The sequence below is a fragment of the Chiloscyllium punctatum genome, chromosome 14 (assembly GCF_047496795.1).
Source record: "Chiloscyllium punctatum isolate Juve2018m chromosome 14, sChiPun1.3, whole genome shotgun sequence".
Lineage (NCBI taxonomy): Eukaryota > Metazoa > Chordata > Chondrichthyes > Orectolobiformes > Hemiscylliidae > Chiloscyllium > Chiloscyllium punctatum.
The window spans coordinates 38,022,647-38,041,810 of record NC_092752.1 but is presented as its reverse complement, the minus strand read 5'-3'; the positions used below and the strand labels follow the sequence as shown (position 1 = coordinate 38,041,810).

General features: G+C 40.4%; 1 protein-coding gene across 8 annotated transcripts in view; it reads left to right on the top strand.

Moving 5' to 3' along the window:
* The window catches only part of afg2a (AFG2 AAA ATPase homolog A), a 518,183-nt gene that overhangs the window by 64,701 nt on the left and 434,318 nt on the right, over window positions 1-19,164 (top strand). For all 8 annotated transcript variants that reach the window (XM_072584192.1, XM_072584188.1, XM_072584194.1 and 5 more), the window contains one exon: window positions 8,626-8,780. In XM_072584192.1, coding sequence (XP_072440293.1) covers window positions 8,626-8,780 — 155 coding nt within the window. The remainder of the gene's footprint in view (window positions 1-8,625; window positions 8,781-19,164) is intronic.

Below are 19,164 nucleotides of genomic sequence, written 5' to 3'. Positions count from 1 at the left end.
TAGGATGAAATTGTGCCCAGGTCTGTGTGTTACACTTAACCAACACAGCAAGATCAAGTATGTCAGAAGACAGTCATTTCACACTGTCACAAATGGGGCCGAGATGGAACAGCGTTCTCCAGTCAACAACTGCATCGCCCCCAAAAAAATAAATGTTAGCCCAAAACCTGAGTCAGAATTGCTGTTCCTGAAACTGGACAGCACAACTTCATTCACACCCTTGCCTCCCCCCTGCTGTCCCCCACTCTCTTGCGCGCGCTCTCGCTCTGTCTCTCTCTCCTGTATCTCGGGAGGTTTCTCTCACTCTCTCTCCCTCTCCCTTTGTCTCTGTCTGTCTCTCTGGTAGAGAGTCGAAAACTAGATGACATGGGTTTAAGTTGAGGAGGGAAAGATTTAAAAGAGACTTGAGGGTGATGTGTATATAGAATGAGCTGTCAGAGGAAGTGATAGAGGCGGGTACAATTTTTATCATTTAAAATACATTTGTATAGGTACATGGATCGGAAAGTTTTAGAGGGATATATGCCAAATGCAGGCAAATAGGATTAGTTCAGGTTAGGCATGCACGAGTTGAGCTGAAAGGCCTGTTTCTGTAATATATGCCTCTATGAATCTATGACCAATTATTTGCGCATTATAACATTCAGCTTGTATGAATATTAATCTTTTAGATAGGAAATTATGGTGATGAGAATTGAACATCATATTTTCTGGCAATTGTAAAGTTAATCAGCTAAAGAAGTGCCTTGTCTACTTTTCAAAATTGTAAAGGCAGGAAACACATTCTGTTATCAAAATTGTTTTTTTTTGCTATTGGTGGCAATCGAACACGAATGAACTTTACTTTAATTAATGTGGTTGGAAAACAAAATGCTTGGATTCTGTAATCAGATTGATTTTCCTTGCCCAAGCCTACACCAGATGTTTTCTTGTATTAATTCAGAACATGTCCCCCACTTATCCGGCAGTGGTTTCGGAAGAGCATTGATGTATAGCCTGAGGGAGAAAATAGGACTGGGCCTGGAACAGTTTGACCTTGTGCTGGACTAAAGAATTAACTGTTCTTATGGAGGTTTGGTCAGACATTGAAAAAATAAACAGGATAGGAACATGTTTGATGGCAAATAGCTTCCTTTGCTTTGTGTGCCTTAACCCTTGCTCATTTTAAGTGCAATCTATCTAAGAAAATGACAAATGTGAAATAAATGGATCATGTTCTCATAGTACTTTATATAATGAAATTCTGCCATTCAAAAGTATTTTATGTTGCAGAACACTGAGTCAAATTCAGTCTTTAAAAGGTTAAGCATCATTGCTGACCACAGTATTCACTGGGGAGTATTTGGAAAGACTAGCAGAGATAATAAGAAAAGGAAACAGGAAGACACTTTGTTCAATTTGCAGTTTGTGGTTTTTTTTTGTATTATTTTATGCTAAATGTTTTTCTTTTTTCCATTGAACTGTTGATTGCCCAAATAATCTCAGACAGATCTCCACATATGAGATGGTATTTGTTTCTGCAGATTTTGACCTTTTGTCCCTGCTCTAGATCAGAAACAGCATTTTACATTAATAGAACACAGGATTACAATTTATTTTTAATGTTGTAATTTTTCTTTCTTTGCCTACAGAAGCTTTTCAATAATTGCTGAGGTAATGTCATTTCCACATGTATTGGTTGCCATCTTTTGCCTTGCCAGTATGACAATTATTTATATATAAACCCTGACAATGTGTTGGAAAGCTGTTTAACTGAACGGAGCATCACATTCACACGTGCCTCTGCAGTTCCCTGATATCCACACTTGAGCAACAATCCGGTTCAGAAAGCTTTGCTTATTTTCCTGCAACCCTTCTCATTGTCTTCCAAAACTGCTGATCATAATGTTTCCGAAGCTGCTTAAAAGAATATGCATATTGTCTAAACTTTAAAATAGTTTTAACAAAATCAACTTCAGAAACAGAGATACTTTTTTCTGCTTGATATAAATGTTTTTAACATCTAGTTTTTAATTTGTTCGTTTGTGCCAAGAACTCAGGAAGAGTATTTAGTTGATGCATTTAAATTCAAGTATGGAAGTAATTTGTCCCAAGATGTGTTTGGCAGCATTTGATTACCAACCACTTTATTTAACTTTAGATACATTCCAATATGATGTGTGGCACAATTATCATGCCAAATGTGATCAATTAAAAACAGATCTAGCAGCTTAAAACTAGACACCCATGAGGCATTATAGGCCAACAAGAGCAGAATTATAAACTGCTATGACTCATTCTATCGCTCAATCCTCCATTACCACTAAAACAAATTCAACAACACATATGCAAGTGCATGTTGGGCATTGTAGCAGGCTTACTTGAAAAGTTGGTGCTAACCTGCTGAAATGACAACACTGGACTACATGCAAAAATAGCAGAGAGAGCATGTGATGGACAGTCTAGATTAGAGTGGTGCTGGAAAAGCACAGCAGGTTGGGCAGCATCCGAGGAGCAGGAAAATCGATGCTTCAGGCAAAAGCCCTTCTTCATGATTCCAGTGCCACTCTAATTTAGACTCTGATTTCCAGCATCTGCAATCCTCACTTGTGATAAACAATCCTAAGTAATTTCATATTTAGCTAATCAGGTGAAAGCTTTTCAGTGATATCATATCCAGTTGTGAATGGGTCTGGAAAATTAAGTAACTAATAAACAAGAGGAGGAAGCTCCATGAAAATCTCTAGCTTCAAAGATGGTAGAGTCTTACAGCTGAATGCAACAACTAAGGCTGAAGCATTCACAAATACCTTCAGCCTGAAATGCTGAATGGATGATCCTTCTTGGATGTCTCCTGAAGTCCTCAACATCACAGTAAGGTTTAGCACAAAAGATGATGTTGTGATTGTTGGAGATCAATCATCTCAAATCCAGGGCATTGCTGAAGGAGTTGCTCAGACTAATGAGCTAGGCCAAACTATCTTCAGTGAATTCATCAATAACCTTTCCTTCAACACTAGGACAGAAATTGGATATTTTTTGATAATTACACAATGATAAGCACCTTTCACAACTCCTCAGAGACTGTACCCACATACAACAAATTAACTTGCAGACTCAGTCCAATAAGTAACAAATAATATTAGCACCACTCAATGGCAGGCAATGAACATTTACACAAAGGGACCATTTCCCATGACATCAATGGCATTATCAATTTGAAGGGGGAGGTGGCGGGGGGATGGACTATCTTGATACTGATACTGAACTGATCCAACCTTGCGATTTTGGAGAAGATTTGTAGCTCAGGAGGATCAGGTTGTAAGTTTGCTCGCTGAGCTGGTAGATTTGTTCTTAGACACTTCGTCACCATACTAGGTAACATCGTCAGTGAGCCTTCAATGAAGCACTGATGTTCTGTCCCACTTGCTATTTATCTGTTGATCTGTTGTGGTGGGTGATATCACTTTCGGTTCTCTCGCGCACCTTCCCAGCATGCTCTCTCTTGCGCCTTCCCTGTGTGCCCTCTCGCTGTCGCTCTCCCCTCTCTTGCTTTCCTCTCTCTCTCTTGCACTCGCTCTCGCTCGCTCTCTCTCTCTCTCTCCCCCTCTTCCCCCCCCCCCCCCCCCCCCACCCCCGTCTCCTGACTCCCCTCGCTCTCTGTGTCTCCCTTTCCCCTGTCTCTCTCTGCTTCCTTGCCCTCGCGTTTCCCCCTTGCTCGTACCTTCCCATCTCTCGCTCGCTCACGGTCTCTTTCTTCCCCCCCATCCCACCACCACCTCTCTCTCGCATCCCTCACCATCTCTCTCTCTGTCTCCTTCCCCCACTGTCTTTCTCTTTCTCATCCCCCTCTCTCCCTACCAATCTCTTTCTGTCTCCCCACATCTCTCTCCTTCCCTCAATCTCGCTCCTCCCTGTCTCTCTTTTTCTTTCTCTCTGTCTCTCCCCCTCCCCCGTCTCTCCCTCTTTTGCCCTGTCTTTCTCTCCACACTCCCCATCTTTCGCTTGACGCCCCCTTCTCTTTCATTCTTTCTTTCCCCTGCCTTTCTATCACTCTACCCCGCCCCCCCTTGCTCGCTTGCTCTCTTTCTCCGCCCCCCCCATCTCTCTCTCTCTCTCTCTCTCTCTCTCTCTCTCTCTCTCTCTCTAGTAGCACTATCATCGGGGAGCTGGCCTCCAATTTAGCTGCCTATGTTCATCTTCCCTTTGAGGAAATCCTGTCAAAGGAGCAGCAACTTTAGAGAAGTGACAGCCCCACTGAGAGACATGAATCCTGTTATGGCCAGGTGCCTTTGGACTGATGGCCACAAAATCTCACCCAGTTGGGGTCTTAATGTTACTTGGCATGCCCACTCTATGGTTATCCACAACTCAGTCTGCTTTACAGCTCATCCTGGGAGACTTCTCTGCAACAGGGAGCCATCTTGAATCATCCTGTACCATTCACTCACTCACAGACGCAAGCACATGGACACACAGAGACACACACAGGAACTCTTTCATACGGTCAGATCTTCCTTGCCTCCACTTCACCCACTGTTGTGAAGAAAGTCATCCACTGTTTCAGGCTGATCATCTTTCAACAGGAAAATTTCGCACTCGTGCAGTTCTCTTTATTCCCTTAAGCAGGATAAAGGGATTCCTGAAGAAGGGCTTATGCCCGAAACGTCTATTCTCCTGCTTGTCGGATGCTGCCTGGCCATACTGTGTTTTTCCAGCACCACACTTCTCAACTAAAGGGATCTTTATTCTGGATATATTATTATGGATGCTGGTCTATTACTATGTTCTTTTATGGGATTCTTTTATAGGAAATATGTAAAAAAAAAGAACCTTGTACTATCTCTGATTATCTTTGAATGGAAAAGGAAAAATATTAATGTCACTCTACAAGCACAACAGTGCTGCAGTTGCGTGGGTCGCATATATTTATATTACTGAAAGTGAACAACACATCTTTTCAGTTTCAATATTTTTAATTTCTGTTGAGGGAAAAACAGACACCAAGGAATGAACTTTGATGACCTTATCGATATTAGGTAGGTGATGGTCTGATAAGCCTAGTTCAAACCTGTAACTTGTTTCCCAGAAAAAGAAATTAGACATGAAAAACAAATCATTTCTTACTCAAAACTGTTTGAAAAAAATCAGCATAAATCTTATAATTATTGCTAGCTGTCTCAGTTATTAAGTATTGTGTAATTGGGCCACATACAGCAGGTGATGTGAGGCAAGGTTCTTTCTTTGTGTATCCACTTATCTCAAACTGGGTTGTGCAGCAATTGAGCTTCTACCCTTGGCTTTAGAATGGGGAAAAATCAGGCAAGGCTTCCACTTTGATTTGTTGTCCCTCATTTCCCCCAAATCCTGTGCCACTCTTGGCTCTGGGCAAGGTTAAGCTTGTCTAATAGTTTCCTAAATGTAACCTGCAGCATTTAATCAGTCGCAGGGGAAGGACGCACTAATGTGAAAAATGTCTTAAAGCAATAAATAACTTTGAGGATTACAGTTTACAACTTTAAATGGAAAAAGGTTGAAATATTAAGACAGCATGTTGGCTCAGTGGTTAGCACTGCTGCCTCACAGTACCAGGGTCCTGGGTTTGATTCCAGCCTCGAGCGACTGCCCGTGTGGAGTTTGCACATTTTCCCCGTGTCTGCGTGGATTTCCTCCGGGTGCTCCAGTTTTCTCCCACAGTCCAAAGATGTGCAAGTTAGGTGAATTGGCCATGCTAAATTGCCCATAATGTTAAGCAATGTGTAGACTAGGCGCATTAGTTAGGGGAAATGTGGAGTATTATGGTAAGGGAATGGGTCTGGGTGGGATACTCTTTGAAGGGTCGGTGTGGACTTGTTGGGCCAAATGGCCTGCTTCCTTTTGTAGGGATTCTATGATTACCACTGTACATTTATGATATATTCAGGTAAGTTCTTACCAACATCTTTGTTTAATAAGTTTCTCTTTTATGGAGAAAGAACATCAAACGATTAAAGTAAGTTATGAAAACAAAATACCATTTTGCAACAATTAATCCACATAAAACCAAGATACTGCTGCATGAATGGTTCTTCACATAAATGTTGATGGACAACGGTAAGTTGATGAGGAAGATTCTGCAATATATCAGCAAGTGAGTATTTGAGAACAAAGATCCAAACCAGAGTCTAAGGCCATGGTTTACTGGGTAGCAGTGATCCCAGTATTCTTTTATGCTTCAGAGATTTGGATGACCTACAGCAAGAACTTCAAAGCACTAAAGTATCACCAGTTTATGTGTGTTCTCAAGATCCTGCAAATTTGGTGAAGAATAGTGATCCAGTACCCTCTCCTAAGCCAATTTGCCTAGCATCAAGCCACCACTCGCTCAAAACTAGGTTTTCCGGTGGGATGCGTCATTCGTATGCCTGATGTGAGACTCCTGAAGCACATACTTTACTGAGAACTCCGTTGTAGCAGGATACACCCAGGAGGAAATATTTTATGTATGTCCTCAAAGCATTCCTGAAGAGGCCAAGCCAACCTGTCAACACATAAGAGATCTCAGCTTGTAATTGGCAAAAATGAAGAAGTCGCATTTGGGAAGACACTGCACACGTTGAGAGACATTGTCAGGAACACACAGAGGCGAAGCCGAGATGTCAAAGGGAGCACACAGAGTTCTAAATAACCCATCTACTCGATTACTGGAACTTAACTTATTGTGGCAAATGTAATGTGCAAATGCAGCTAGATTACAAAATGTGTGGGGAAGTTAAGGAGAAACTGTCATTTTCATGAGTGTTACTGTAGCCAAGGCATCTAGTAACTCGTGGCGATTTACAGTTTATGGAATATCTCTTCCTTGCTGCAGATTACTTGCAACTTTGCAATTTAACAGCAACGTATGTTAACCGATTATCGTTATGCTTCAAGATTTTCCAACATATATTTTCCACAGAACCTGTTGACTCCTATGAAAAAAATGCTATTGAGATATTTACAATACTAGTGAGCAACTAATGTACAACTTACTTTCATGATCATTATTGTGTTAGACCAGTTACAGCTGGAACAATGTTAGGGGCTGGTGGGGAGATGGGAGTAAACATTAATTAGGTGACTCCAGTTAGAGTGAACAGATGGGAATCAAGAAGGTGGGATTAGATTTGTATGTAACATGCCATTTGATTAATCTTCTCGCACACTCTGTGACAAAATAAGTTGAATTAAAATCCTTTTAATAATTATACTCGCAGAACAGTAAAAGCTCTTTCCTCTAGTTAGAGATTTCAAAATTTGTTTCACTAAAATATGTGGAGTTGAAAGAAAGAAAATATGCCTCCTCTTGCTCTGTCTATCTACAATGAACACCATCTATACCAGTGTTTCTGAAGACATTATTATGCTTACAACTATGGTACCATACCCCATTATCGACCTTCCTCTTTGGTAGAGGAGAAAAAATGAAGAATAACATAAAAGGACAGACATTTTTAGGAACCATTCATCTGTTATAGCTGAAAGAGTAATTCTGGGTATGCAGGTGCAGCAATGACTACTAAAAGCTACACAATGTCAATAATCATAGAATCCCTACAGTCTGGAAACAGGCCAAACGGTTCAACAAGTTCTCACCGACCCTCCAAAGAGCATCGCAACCAGACTCACCCCCCTACCCTATCCCCGTAACTTTGCATTTCCCATGGCTAATCCAGCTAACCTACACATCCCTGAACTCAATGGGCAATTTAGCATGGCCAATTAGCCAACCTGCACATCTTTGGATTGTGAGAGGAAACCAGAACACCTGTAGGAAACCCACACAGACACTGGGTGAATGTGCAAACTCCGCACAGACAGTCCTCCAAGCCTGAAATTGAACCTGGGTCCCTGGTGCTGTGAGGCAATATTGCTAACCACTGAGTGTCCGTGCTGGGAAATGGAGCTGTTAAGATTTCTGGTTCCAATTGTACTCAAATCTGTTATTGTCAAATGCAAAGCACAGTTCCCTTTACCCTGGCTTTACCAGTGACCTAACCTTAGAAAATCACCTCAATAATATGACATGCTTTACTTTGCCCACCTGCCTGCTTTATATTTCCAGTAAGTAACAGTTTTTTGTTGGGTTCATGCATGAGAGGAGCTAGATTAAGACTGCCAAAACTCACTGTATGTGAGTTCCTTACAGTCAGACAAAGGAGATGTTATTGTCATCAGTTTAATTTTATTTGAGCTAAAATCATGAAATACAACATCTGTGACAAACTTGCTCAGCTGTCCTTTATTTGCTTAATAAAGGGAAATACCAACTGTCTGCTCATTTGCACTGCTTAAAAGTAGATAAGACATATTTTCAGTTTGAAATACTGATATGCGCTTTACTTATTGATGTCGTGCTATTGATGAAGGTGCTTTTTGAATAAACTGTGGATTTACACTGACTTTATATTTTATCCAGTATTTACTTGACATGTTTGCAAAGTGCATAATACACTTGTCAATAGGTTGAAATAGACATCAATGATGTGCAAGTCATATGGTTCTGTTAGAAATAATTTGCAAAATTTTGAAATATCTTGTAACATGATGTATAATTATTTAAAAACTCAGTTGTTAAGAAAAATGAGCAAAATAGGTGACCCATAAAAATGCTTTTCATTCTGCCAGGTCTGCATGCATTGCGTCGGGCACTTGGAGAATGCGCCAACCCCTCAGACAGTGAGGTAGCTGAATCAGTGAAGATAACCTTTAATGACTTCCTGCAAGCGATGAATGATGTCAGACCTAGTGCTATGAGGGAGGTGACTATTGATGTGCCGAAAGTAAGTATTTTGACATTATTGTAATAAATGTCTATATATTTATATATTGTAAAATCTAACTTTCAGCTTCCAACTTTACTTGCCAAGAAAGAAACAACTGGCTTAGTTCAGGAGGAGGTTCTCAGGTTATCATAGGAAGAATATTTAGATTTTAAATAACGGTGTACCCTGAATAGAAGGGAAGAAACAAATGTTAACCATGGTTTGCAGAAAGGATGATGTTGAAATGTCATATTTTTATTTTTAACTTCTACTTTGTCCAGAGTAATGTCTTCAGGGAATTTCAATTCAATTTTTTTTGTTTGCATAATATTGACTATTGCTCTGTTGCACCTGAAATCAGATTTAGTGAGATTTAGATTAGATTACTTATAGTGTGGAAACAGGCCCTTCGGCCCAACAAGTCCACACCGACCCGCCACCCACCCATTCCCCTACATTTACCCCTTTACCTAATACTACGGGCAATTTAGCATGACCAATTCACCTAACCTGCACATCTTTGGACTGTGGGAGGAAACTGGAGCACCCGGAGGAAACCCACGCAGACACTGGGAGAATGTGCAAACTCCACACAGTCAGTCGCCTGAGTCTGGAATTGAACCCAGGTCTCTGGCGCTGTGAGGCAGCAGTGCTAACCACTGTGCCACCGTGCCGCCTAGTGGATCACCTTGAAGGTATGCTACTGAGCATTAAACATTAAACTGGCTGCCTTCTGTCCAAACAAGATAATTCAATAAATTATAACAGGTGTATCAATGCAGCTTGTATCTCAAACTGCCTTTTTTGAAAGGAAGCCATTTTGACATTGTGATTTAATGCCTGTTAGGGTATATAGTGAAGGTAATCTAATTTCCAAATGTATTGTATCTCTGTTAGATCAAGAAAGAAAAATGTCAAGAAGTGGTGCAAGGGGAAGAGTTGGAAAATGGAGAAATGTAGTGGGGCAGGAGAATGAAATGGGACATGAGGGGATAAGAAAGATAGGGTGGAAAGGGAAATCCATAAATTGGAACAGAATTGGGCTGTTCACAACCTTGAGACTGTTCTTGCACTCCGATCATGACAAGTTATCTCAACTCTATTTCACTTCTTAACTCTTGATATCTTTACCCAACAAGCTTCTGGTCGCGATTTGGAAAATTTAAATTAACTGAGCATCCAAACACTTTTATGAAATGATCTCCAGCTTTCACTACTTTTGCACAGAAATCGCACTCCCTTATTTCATTTTTCAAAGTCTTCGCTCTTATTTTAAAATTATTACTGTATGAGTGACCTTGGTCTTTGAGGCAAAAAGAGTTTGGAAGCGTCCGGAATTCAGCAGGAACAGCAGTTTATTCAAGCGGTAATAGATTACAGCAAGGAGAGGAACTCCAGATTGTCACCTGGACAATCGAGCTTATTCTGTCAAACACCCGCACAATACTATTTGTGTACTTTATTGCATCAAAATATCAAGTCCATATATCAATCAACTGGGCAATGATTACATCACGTCTGTAAATTGTTTGATCAAGTAATTAATTACGTCAGGTCTGTAAATTACTACATCAAATTTACAATTCAATTAACTAGGCATTTTGATTACATCAGATTGTTGTGTATCACACATCTGCTAGTTGTATTCAAACACCTGGTGCCTGTTCATTGCTTATCTTGTACCCTTTTGCCTCTGAATATTCTGTGATCTACTAAGGTTCTGCCCTGCTTACTCATACTGGTTAGCAATTAACAATACCTCTGTCGTCCAGGTGATTGTCCTTTAGTGATGCAGAGAGTCATTTGCCTTAAAACGTCTTATTCTATGGTTTTGTATTGAGATATTTATTACCAGTCCACTCGCAAGCGATCTGTATTTACTACTTCTACATTTCTTTCATTCATTCATAAAACTATGGTCTCTCCACACCACGTCACCCGAACCTATAAAAAGATTATACTAATCCCCCCCTCAGAACTGTCTACCGGCACTTTAGTCACTTGCAGGACACCAAACAAATTTTTTCCATCACATACTTGTTAGATACATGCTGAATAGGATCTCTGTCCCCTTTAAGAAAGTTACTATCAAAATAGCACTTCCATGAAATTGAATTAATGAATGAGTAAACCGGCAATAGTGAGTGAAATCTCAAGACACAGCTGTGGTAATTAGTTTACTACTTCGTCGGCTTTTATTAAGTGCATATATGATTTCTGACTTGGTTAAATCATATAAGCCGGCTATTCTTTCTCGTATTCTGTACCCTAAAAGGACCCACATCCCTCATTCCCCTACTACAATTGCTCTTGCTGTGTATTAGCCTGTTGAATCCTTTTTTATTACTTGAAATACAGTACCTTCGTACCTTAGAGGATTAAAGCCAGCCTGCTAATTTAGCCCTTTTAAGTCCTGTTATTATTCTAATAGATTTGTATCACTCTCAGCAAAGGACACAATATCCTTCCTGATCTAGACTGTCTGACTCCAGATGGGATTTATTTTAATCTGATTTGGAGGTGTCGATGTTGGACTGGGGTGTACAAAGTTAAAAATCATGCAACACCAGGTTGTGATCCAATAGGTTTATTTGGAAGCACAAATAATCCTGTTGGACTATAACCTGGTGCTGTATGATTTTTCAAATTTTAATCTGAATTATTGTTTCTTTTTAATTCACTCAAGGATTGTGTTGTTGGCTGGGCCAGCAATCCTTGCCCACCCTTAGTTGCCCTTGAGAAGGATGTGGTGAGCTACCTTTTGAGAGCTGCAGTTCATTTGGTAGAGATACACATTTGGGGAGAGAGTTCTAGAAATTTGAAACAGCAATACTGAAGGAATGGCAATATATTTCCAAGTCTGGATGGTGAGTGACTTGGAAGGAATCTTGCAAGTGGTAATGTTTCCATGAATCTGCTGCCCTTGTCCTTTATGGTAGTGGTAGTGTCTAGGGAGCCTTCATGAATTTATAGAGTGCATCTTGTAGACGGTGCACAGTGCTGCTACTGAGTATCGATGGTGGAGGGAGTGGATGTTTGTGGATGTGCCAATCAAGCGAGCTGTTTTGTCTGGATGATGTCAAGCTTCTTGAGTATGGTTGAAGCTTCACTAATCCACACAAGTAGAGAGTATTCCATCACACTCCTGGCTTGTGACTTATAGTTGGTGACAGGCTCTGGGGAGTTAGTTGAGTTATTTGCTACAAGATTCCAAGTCTTTGACGCGTTATTGTCACCATAGTATACAAACGAATATTCCAGTTTCTGGTCGGTGATAACCCCCAGAATGTTGGTAATGGGGGGACATCTGTGATAGCGATACCATTGAATGTCAAAAGGCAGTGGTTAGATTCTCTTTTGTAGAGATGGTCATGGTCTGGCATTTTGGTGGTACAAATGTAATTTGCCATTTATCAGTCAAGCCTGGATATTGTACAGATCTTGTTGCATTTGGACATGGACTGTTTCAGTATCTGATGAGTCGTGAATGGTGCTGAACATTATGCAGTCACAATGTCCCCAATTCTGATCATATGATGGAAAGAAAATCATTGATGAAGCCGTTGAAGATGTTTGAGCTAAGGACACCTTCTTGAGGAATGCCTGCAGAGACGACTGACCTCCAGCAACCACAAGCATCTTCATTTGTTTCAGGTATGACTCTAATCAGCAGGCAGTTTTCCCCCAATTCCCATTGTCTCTAGCAAAAGTGGAGTCAATAGGGACAAAATTTGGCAGAAAGAGGCCAAAATTAGGCAGGTGGAGTTTAACATGGATAAATGTGAGGTTATCCATTTTGCTTGGAAGAGTAGAAATGAAACTTACTTTCTAAATGGAAAGAAGCTTCAGAGTGCTCTGGTGCAAAGGGATCTGGGTCTCTTCATGCATGAATCACTGAAAGCTAGAATGCACATACAACAAATAGTGTATAAGAGTTAGGGAAGTGTTGTGAAAAGGGTATAAGGCCTTAGTGAGGGCACACCTGGAATATTGTGCACATTTCTGGTCCCATGTAGTTGCATTGTAGGCAGTTCAGAGGCGATTCACTAGATTGATCCCAGAGATGAGGGGTTTGTTTTATGAAGAGAGATTGAGCAGTTTAGGTCGATACTTTCTGGAGTTTAACTGTTGTTTACAAGATGCTAGAGGGGATTGACAAAGTAGACATATAAAGGATATCTCTTCGTGGGGCAATCTAGAGAAGTCATAGCTTTAGGGTAAGGGGAGAAGACTTAGACATGAGGTGAAATTGCTTCTCTCAAAGGGTCATGAATCTGTGGAATTCATTACTACAGAGTGCAGTGGGTACCAGGACATGGAGTAAATTTGAGGAGGAGAAAGGCAGATTTTTAATTAGTAATGTGTTGACGGGATATGGAGAGGTGTAAGAAAGTAGAGTTGAAGCCGAGGTGAGTTTTGCCATTATTGTATTGAACAGCATAGCAGGCTCAAGGGGCTGAATAGCCCACTCCTACACAAGAGTTCTTATGTGAAGTGCCTTGATGCCACACTCAGTCACATGGTTGGAAAATGTGATGAAATCTGTGTTGAGAGCGTAGAGTTTGTGACTTAAGTCTTTGCGTTGTTTAACTGGAGGCTCAGGCAGAACTTGTCTTGAAGTCCAGGTTGAGACAGGAGGGGGAAATGCTGTGGGCCTTCAGTATACGTTTGGAAGCTGACTCCATGCCCTGTCACGAGAAAAAGGCTGAAGGTAAATCTTTGGGAATTCCACATCTTTGGGGCCACATGAGGAATCGTCCTCTACCTTTGGTTGAATATATTGAGAGTGGTACCCTTTGAGAGCAGTCTCAAACAGCTGAACAACAGAGGAGGGCCATTTGAGAAAGACAATGGGGTCAATTGTGTTGAAGAAAATCTGACAAAGATGCTACATCACAACCACAACGGATGTTGTTTGTGACTTTCGGGGCTGTTTCATTGCTGCGGCCAGAGGTGAAAGCTAATTGGTGAGGTGCTAAAAATAGATAGATGAGAAAGATTTGGAAGGGGAAAAAAAATCTCAGGACTTTGGAGGTGAAATAGAAGTTGGAGGTTGGTGGAAGCTTGCAGAAGCATGGGTATTGGGTAAAGGAATATTGATGAAGTTTTTGCTAAAGGCACAGGATTGGGTTTCAGGTTGTGCATTGCAATTTTCTAGGTTTTAAGACAAAAAAAGGATAATAAAACATAAGTCAAGAATTGATATTTGAAAGAAAGCCAATAGCTTGAGCTAATAGTCACTGTTTATATTCTCATCTTGAGCCACAAAGTCAAATTTCCTGTGAACAAATAGCAAATGTTTTCTTTTGAAGGATCTTGATTGTTGGTTTTGTTGATTTGTTGGCACTGAGAATACAATGATTAGTTTATTTTGTGATGGTTATTCATGTTGATTGTTAACTTTCCTTAACTGTCTATTGAAAGGAGTTTATACTTAGATTAATATTTAGACGGTGAGATATTTGAGCAAACCAGTATTTATATTTGAAGTAATCATTTTTTTCTGCTGTTTGGTACAATTACCCAATTTGCACATGTCCTTTAGGAAAGGAAATCTGCTGTACTTAATCGATCAAGTCTACATGGGACATAAGAACAACTGAAATTACCGAGAGACCCAATCAGTTCAAAGGAATAAGGGATGGGCAGCAAATGCTGACCAGAAGTGTTCACATTATAGTGAAAGAATAGAGAAAAATAAAGTGTGTTTCAGAATGATGTGAACTTGAGTAAAGAAGTTTATTGATATACTAGGAAACAAATTTTGCTTCATAATTTTGGTGAGCACCAAAGCAGCTGACTTGCCTTGTATTGCCTGAAAGTATCAATGTGGTGTTCGGAATTCTAAATATATTCAAACTACTATGACCATTATACTTTTATTGTATTGTAAATTGTTTAGAAGGTAATACTTTTCCTGTGTTGTGTAGTGCACAGGTCAAATATATGACAGAATTGCCTAAGTTTTGTGCAGCCAGTGGTTATATGGCAGTCAGTTACATTGCAGGATAATTGTTGGGTAACTCTAGCTTTAATGTATTGCATAATAGATGGCTGACATTTGAATAATATGCTGGAGGGGGATGTGCAGTGAATGGGTAGTACTGTATTATATATAGAATAATGGGTAGCGCTAAGTTACATTTATTTTCTTGTCATCCACATGATGACTTGCACAGAAAGTTGCATGACCCTGTAGTACTTGACTAAGTATCAGCCTGAGCCAAGGTTTGTGCGGTAGAGCAGCTCAGTTCCAATGGAATCAAAACTCTGTTTTCGAATAGCAACAACAAATGAAAATTGTTTCTACGATAAAGGGAAATAAATTGTATGTGTGGTATAAACAGGATCTGACTGACTGCCAGGTTGAATCTGGTTTTATTCCACAGATATGACTAATATATGCAGCTCACTGTTCATTTCAAAATAAAAACAATATAATGTATTGATGTAAATTTTGCTGGGGGTGGTGGGGGCAAGTCAGATGACCGTATGCCTAATAGTTTCATTCCTGCAGTTGATGTTTTGTTTTTAAAAAAATCACCCACAAGATACTGAGAGCAGCAAAGTGATGGCATCTGGAACCTTGATAAACAAAGGAACAGTGTATCTCATTAATCAACGAGAAATAAACAGAGAAAGGATGAAGAGAGTGAATGAATTCATTGTCAAATGAGATATGGAAAGAGAAATAAACGAGGAATTCAGAGGTTGGATCAGAGAGTGAAAAAAGAAGGAATTGTGCAAGAAGACAACATTTGTAAACTTGATTTTTTAAATCTCCATTCAAAGCATATCCTGCAGGAATATTTTTAATTGTTCAGTCTGAGCAGAAGTTAATTGGTAGTCATAAGCTAATATATAGCCTAAGTCTTCAACTCCACATCAGAACCACTGCCTCCAACAATGATCAGTCAGAAAACCAGTTACCTGGTTATGTTTAAAAGGATTCAACTTCTGATCCAGCAGACTGAAGAATTTCCATAGCACCGAAATTCTTGCAGAGAGCTGCACGTAGGATCAGTGCAGAAAATGCACTCCCTTTTATCCTGGATATTTGAGCTTATCATGTTGCAACTCGGATTGTGAGATGCTAATGAGTGGATGAATGGGTAGAGTGAGATAACTGGGTAGAGTGGCAGGTGGGTCATGACAGAGGTTAGTGGGTTGGTAAAGTAGGGCCAGAGGGTTGTTGTGTGGTTGGGGGTAGTCTGATCTTGTTGGAGCAGTTGAAAATGGTTGGATTATTGGGTTAGGAGCTAGTCAAGTTGGGTCTTGAGAGGTATTCAAGTCTGATTGGGACATTTTCAGAATATCTGGGAGAGTAAGGGAATTGCCCATTGGGAATTCAGACTTCCTAGGCAATTTCCACAGAGGTCAGTTTGTCAGAACTTCCAGAGTCCTGATGTGCATCATGGGTCATATTTCTGATTTGTGATGATCCAGAGACTGTGCCATTGTCATTGAAATGATAGCTAATGAGCATACTACTTATGTTAAGTTTAATTAGCAATTAATATACAAATGCAGCAACTTCATGAAAGTCATGATGAAAGTGAGGATGAGATGCTAATTTCACAACATGAACAGTGACCAGCAACCAGTTGTGGTTCATAATTCACAAGATTTCTGATACTGCTATAAATTTCTGATTAATATGCACATTAATAAACGTTATCATTCACAGGCAATTAATTTTCCATATCATTATTATTTACTGGACATATGTTATGTTGCATATTTCTATTGATCAAAAACTTGATTTTTAATGATAGCTTGTAAAGTAAATTCAGTGATCTAGTTATTGCCAATAAAGTGAATAATGATTGTGTATTTTGTAACAAACAGGAAGAAAACACTCACTAATCTTACTAAATGCATTGTGGCATATAAAGCAATCAAATTGATTGAGCCTTGGATTCAGGATACTGAAATTTGCTTTAATTAAGATTTATATTTGCTAAGTACTTGTGCTCCAGTTGAGTTTTGAGTTGATTTAGCAGTATTAAGATGTAATTTTTTTAAGCCAGGAGCTATTCAGTCTCCTTGTCGAAAGAGCATTGGCAAGATAGACTGAGTCACAATAAAAGATCCGTGAGAGAAGCCAATGAAGTTGGCAGCTTTCATTCCTCCTATTGAAGAACAGCATCACTCTGGATTTAATGTAATGCCTTCCTGCTAGCCTACCAATCCAGGACATGATGAAATCCATTAATGAGCTAAATAGCAGTCACACCTGCTTCTCAGTAAGAGTCATCCATCATTCCTTTGAGGAAATTCGACATTTTGTACTGAACAGGGCCATATTTTTGATGAGATGGAGCTGATGTATCCTGTTCACTCAAAGCAAATTCCTTTTCAGGAGTAGGGAGTTGAGACTGGGCATTGGAGCAGACGTTGATCACTAAGTGGCAATGGTTTTAATGGAGTTCTCACTTCCATATTTTATTTCACCATACTCCTTCTCTTGGACAGGGGCACATTAAGTCTTCTGCTCCGTTGATGACCCTCCTAACTTGGTGGAGATCAGTGGCATGTTGTAAAGTCGGAATATGGTATCTAGTGTCCTCTTTAAAACAATGAGTAATTCCTGCATGTTGAAAGCCACAAAAACAGCCACTCCTTATAGACATTTTCCGAACTCTATGGCCACAAATTCACGTCGCAATCTAGGTTGGATTCCTCTATTCCCCTCCACTACTGTGCAGCGTGTACATGGACCTTTGGTCAGTTCTTGGCTACGTCATTGCACATCTAGCATTATTCTTCCCCGTTGAAGTTCCATAGTTCCATATGTGTATTTAGCTGAGCAGACCTTGAATAGAATTGCACTTCTTAACTGTTTGTCTTTGTCCTATCATTCATGTCAGCCTGTGCACACTTATGTGGTTTGACACATCGAATAAAACTGTCTGTGGACCCACGGAAATGTGAGTATCTGCACTGGTAGGTCTGTAGGTCATGTATCAGTGTATTTTTCGAAGAAGTGAGGTCCTCTAAGACAACAACTTTAATCCAACTCTGACCTTGTAATCACGCCTGCTGAAAAGATGGTGCTGTTGTCTGGTATACTGACCTTTGTATTTCAGAGGCTGAATGCAAGCTCTCGGACGCCACCTCCTATTTTCCCCAGACCATGAACACTAGGCCATTGTGTCCATAATGGTCAGTAATCTAATTTTGTTTGGTGATCTCCACCCCACCTACCATTGCCTCCAAGCTCATAGACCTCCCAACCCCATGGAACCTGCTTCTACCTTCTTCCCAAAATCCACAAACCGGACTGCCCAAGCAAATCTATTGTTTCTGCCTGCCTCTGCTCCACAGAACTTATTTTGTCCAAGTTCAACTTGATGTTTTTCTCTCTCTTAACCAGTCCCTTCCCACTTAAATCCATGATCTTCTGACTCTTTACATCGGTTTCAGAATATACAGTTTGCAGGCTCCAGCCGCATCCTCTTTACCATGGATATGTAATGCAAGGTTTGTGAAGGTTTGTAGCTCAGGTTGAGGTTTAGGGTGTAGGTTTGCTCACTGAACTGTAGGTTTGATATCCAGATGTTTCATTACCTGGCTAGGTAACATCATCAGTAGCGACCTCCAAGTGAAGCGAAGCTGTTGTCTCCTGCTTTCTATTTATATCTTTGTCTTGGATGGGGTTCCTGGGGTTTGTGGTGATGTCATTTCCTGTTCATTTTCTGAGGTGTTGATAGATGGCATCTAGATCTATGTGTTTGTTTATGGTGTTGTGGTTGGAGTGCCAGGCCTCTAGGAGTTCTCTGGCATGTCTTTGCTTAGCCTGTCCCAGGATAGGTGTGTTGTCTCAGTCGAAACGGTGATTTTTTTTCCATCCGTGTATAGGGCTATGAGGAAGAGAGGGTCGTGCCTTTTTGTGGCTAGCTGGCCAACCACAATTCCATAAACAAACACATAGATCTAGATGCCATCTATCAGCCCCTCAGAAAACGAACAGGAAATGACATCACCACAAACCCCAGGAACCCCATCCAGGAGAAAGATATAAATAGAAAGCAGGAGACAACAGCTTCGCTTCACTTGGAGGTTGCCACTGATGATGTTACCTAGCCAGGTAATGAAACGTCTGGATATCAAACCTACACCCTAAATGGATATGTAATATTTTACACATCCATCTCCTATCAAGATGGTTTCCGGACTGTTCACTTCTTCCTGGGGAAAAAAGGCCTGAACTGTCCCTGTCCACCACCTCACTCCTCGCTTGGCCGATCCTCTCCTCACTTTGAACACCTCTTTTTATTTCCTCTCACTTTCTTCGGGTCAAAGGTGTGGCCCTAGGTACCCAGATGGGCCCAGTTATGCCTGTCTCTTTGTGGGGTATGTGGAACATTCCTTGTTCCAATGATACCTGGGCCTCCACTCT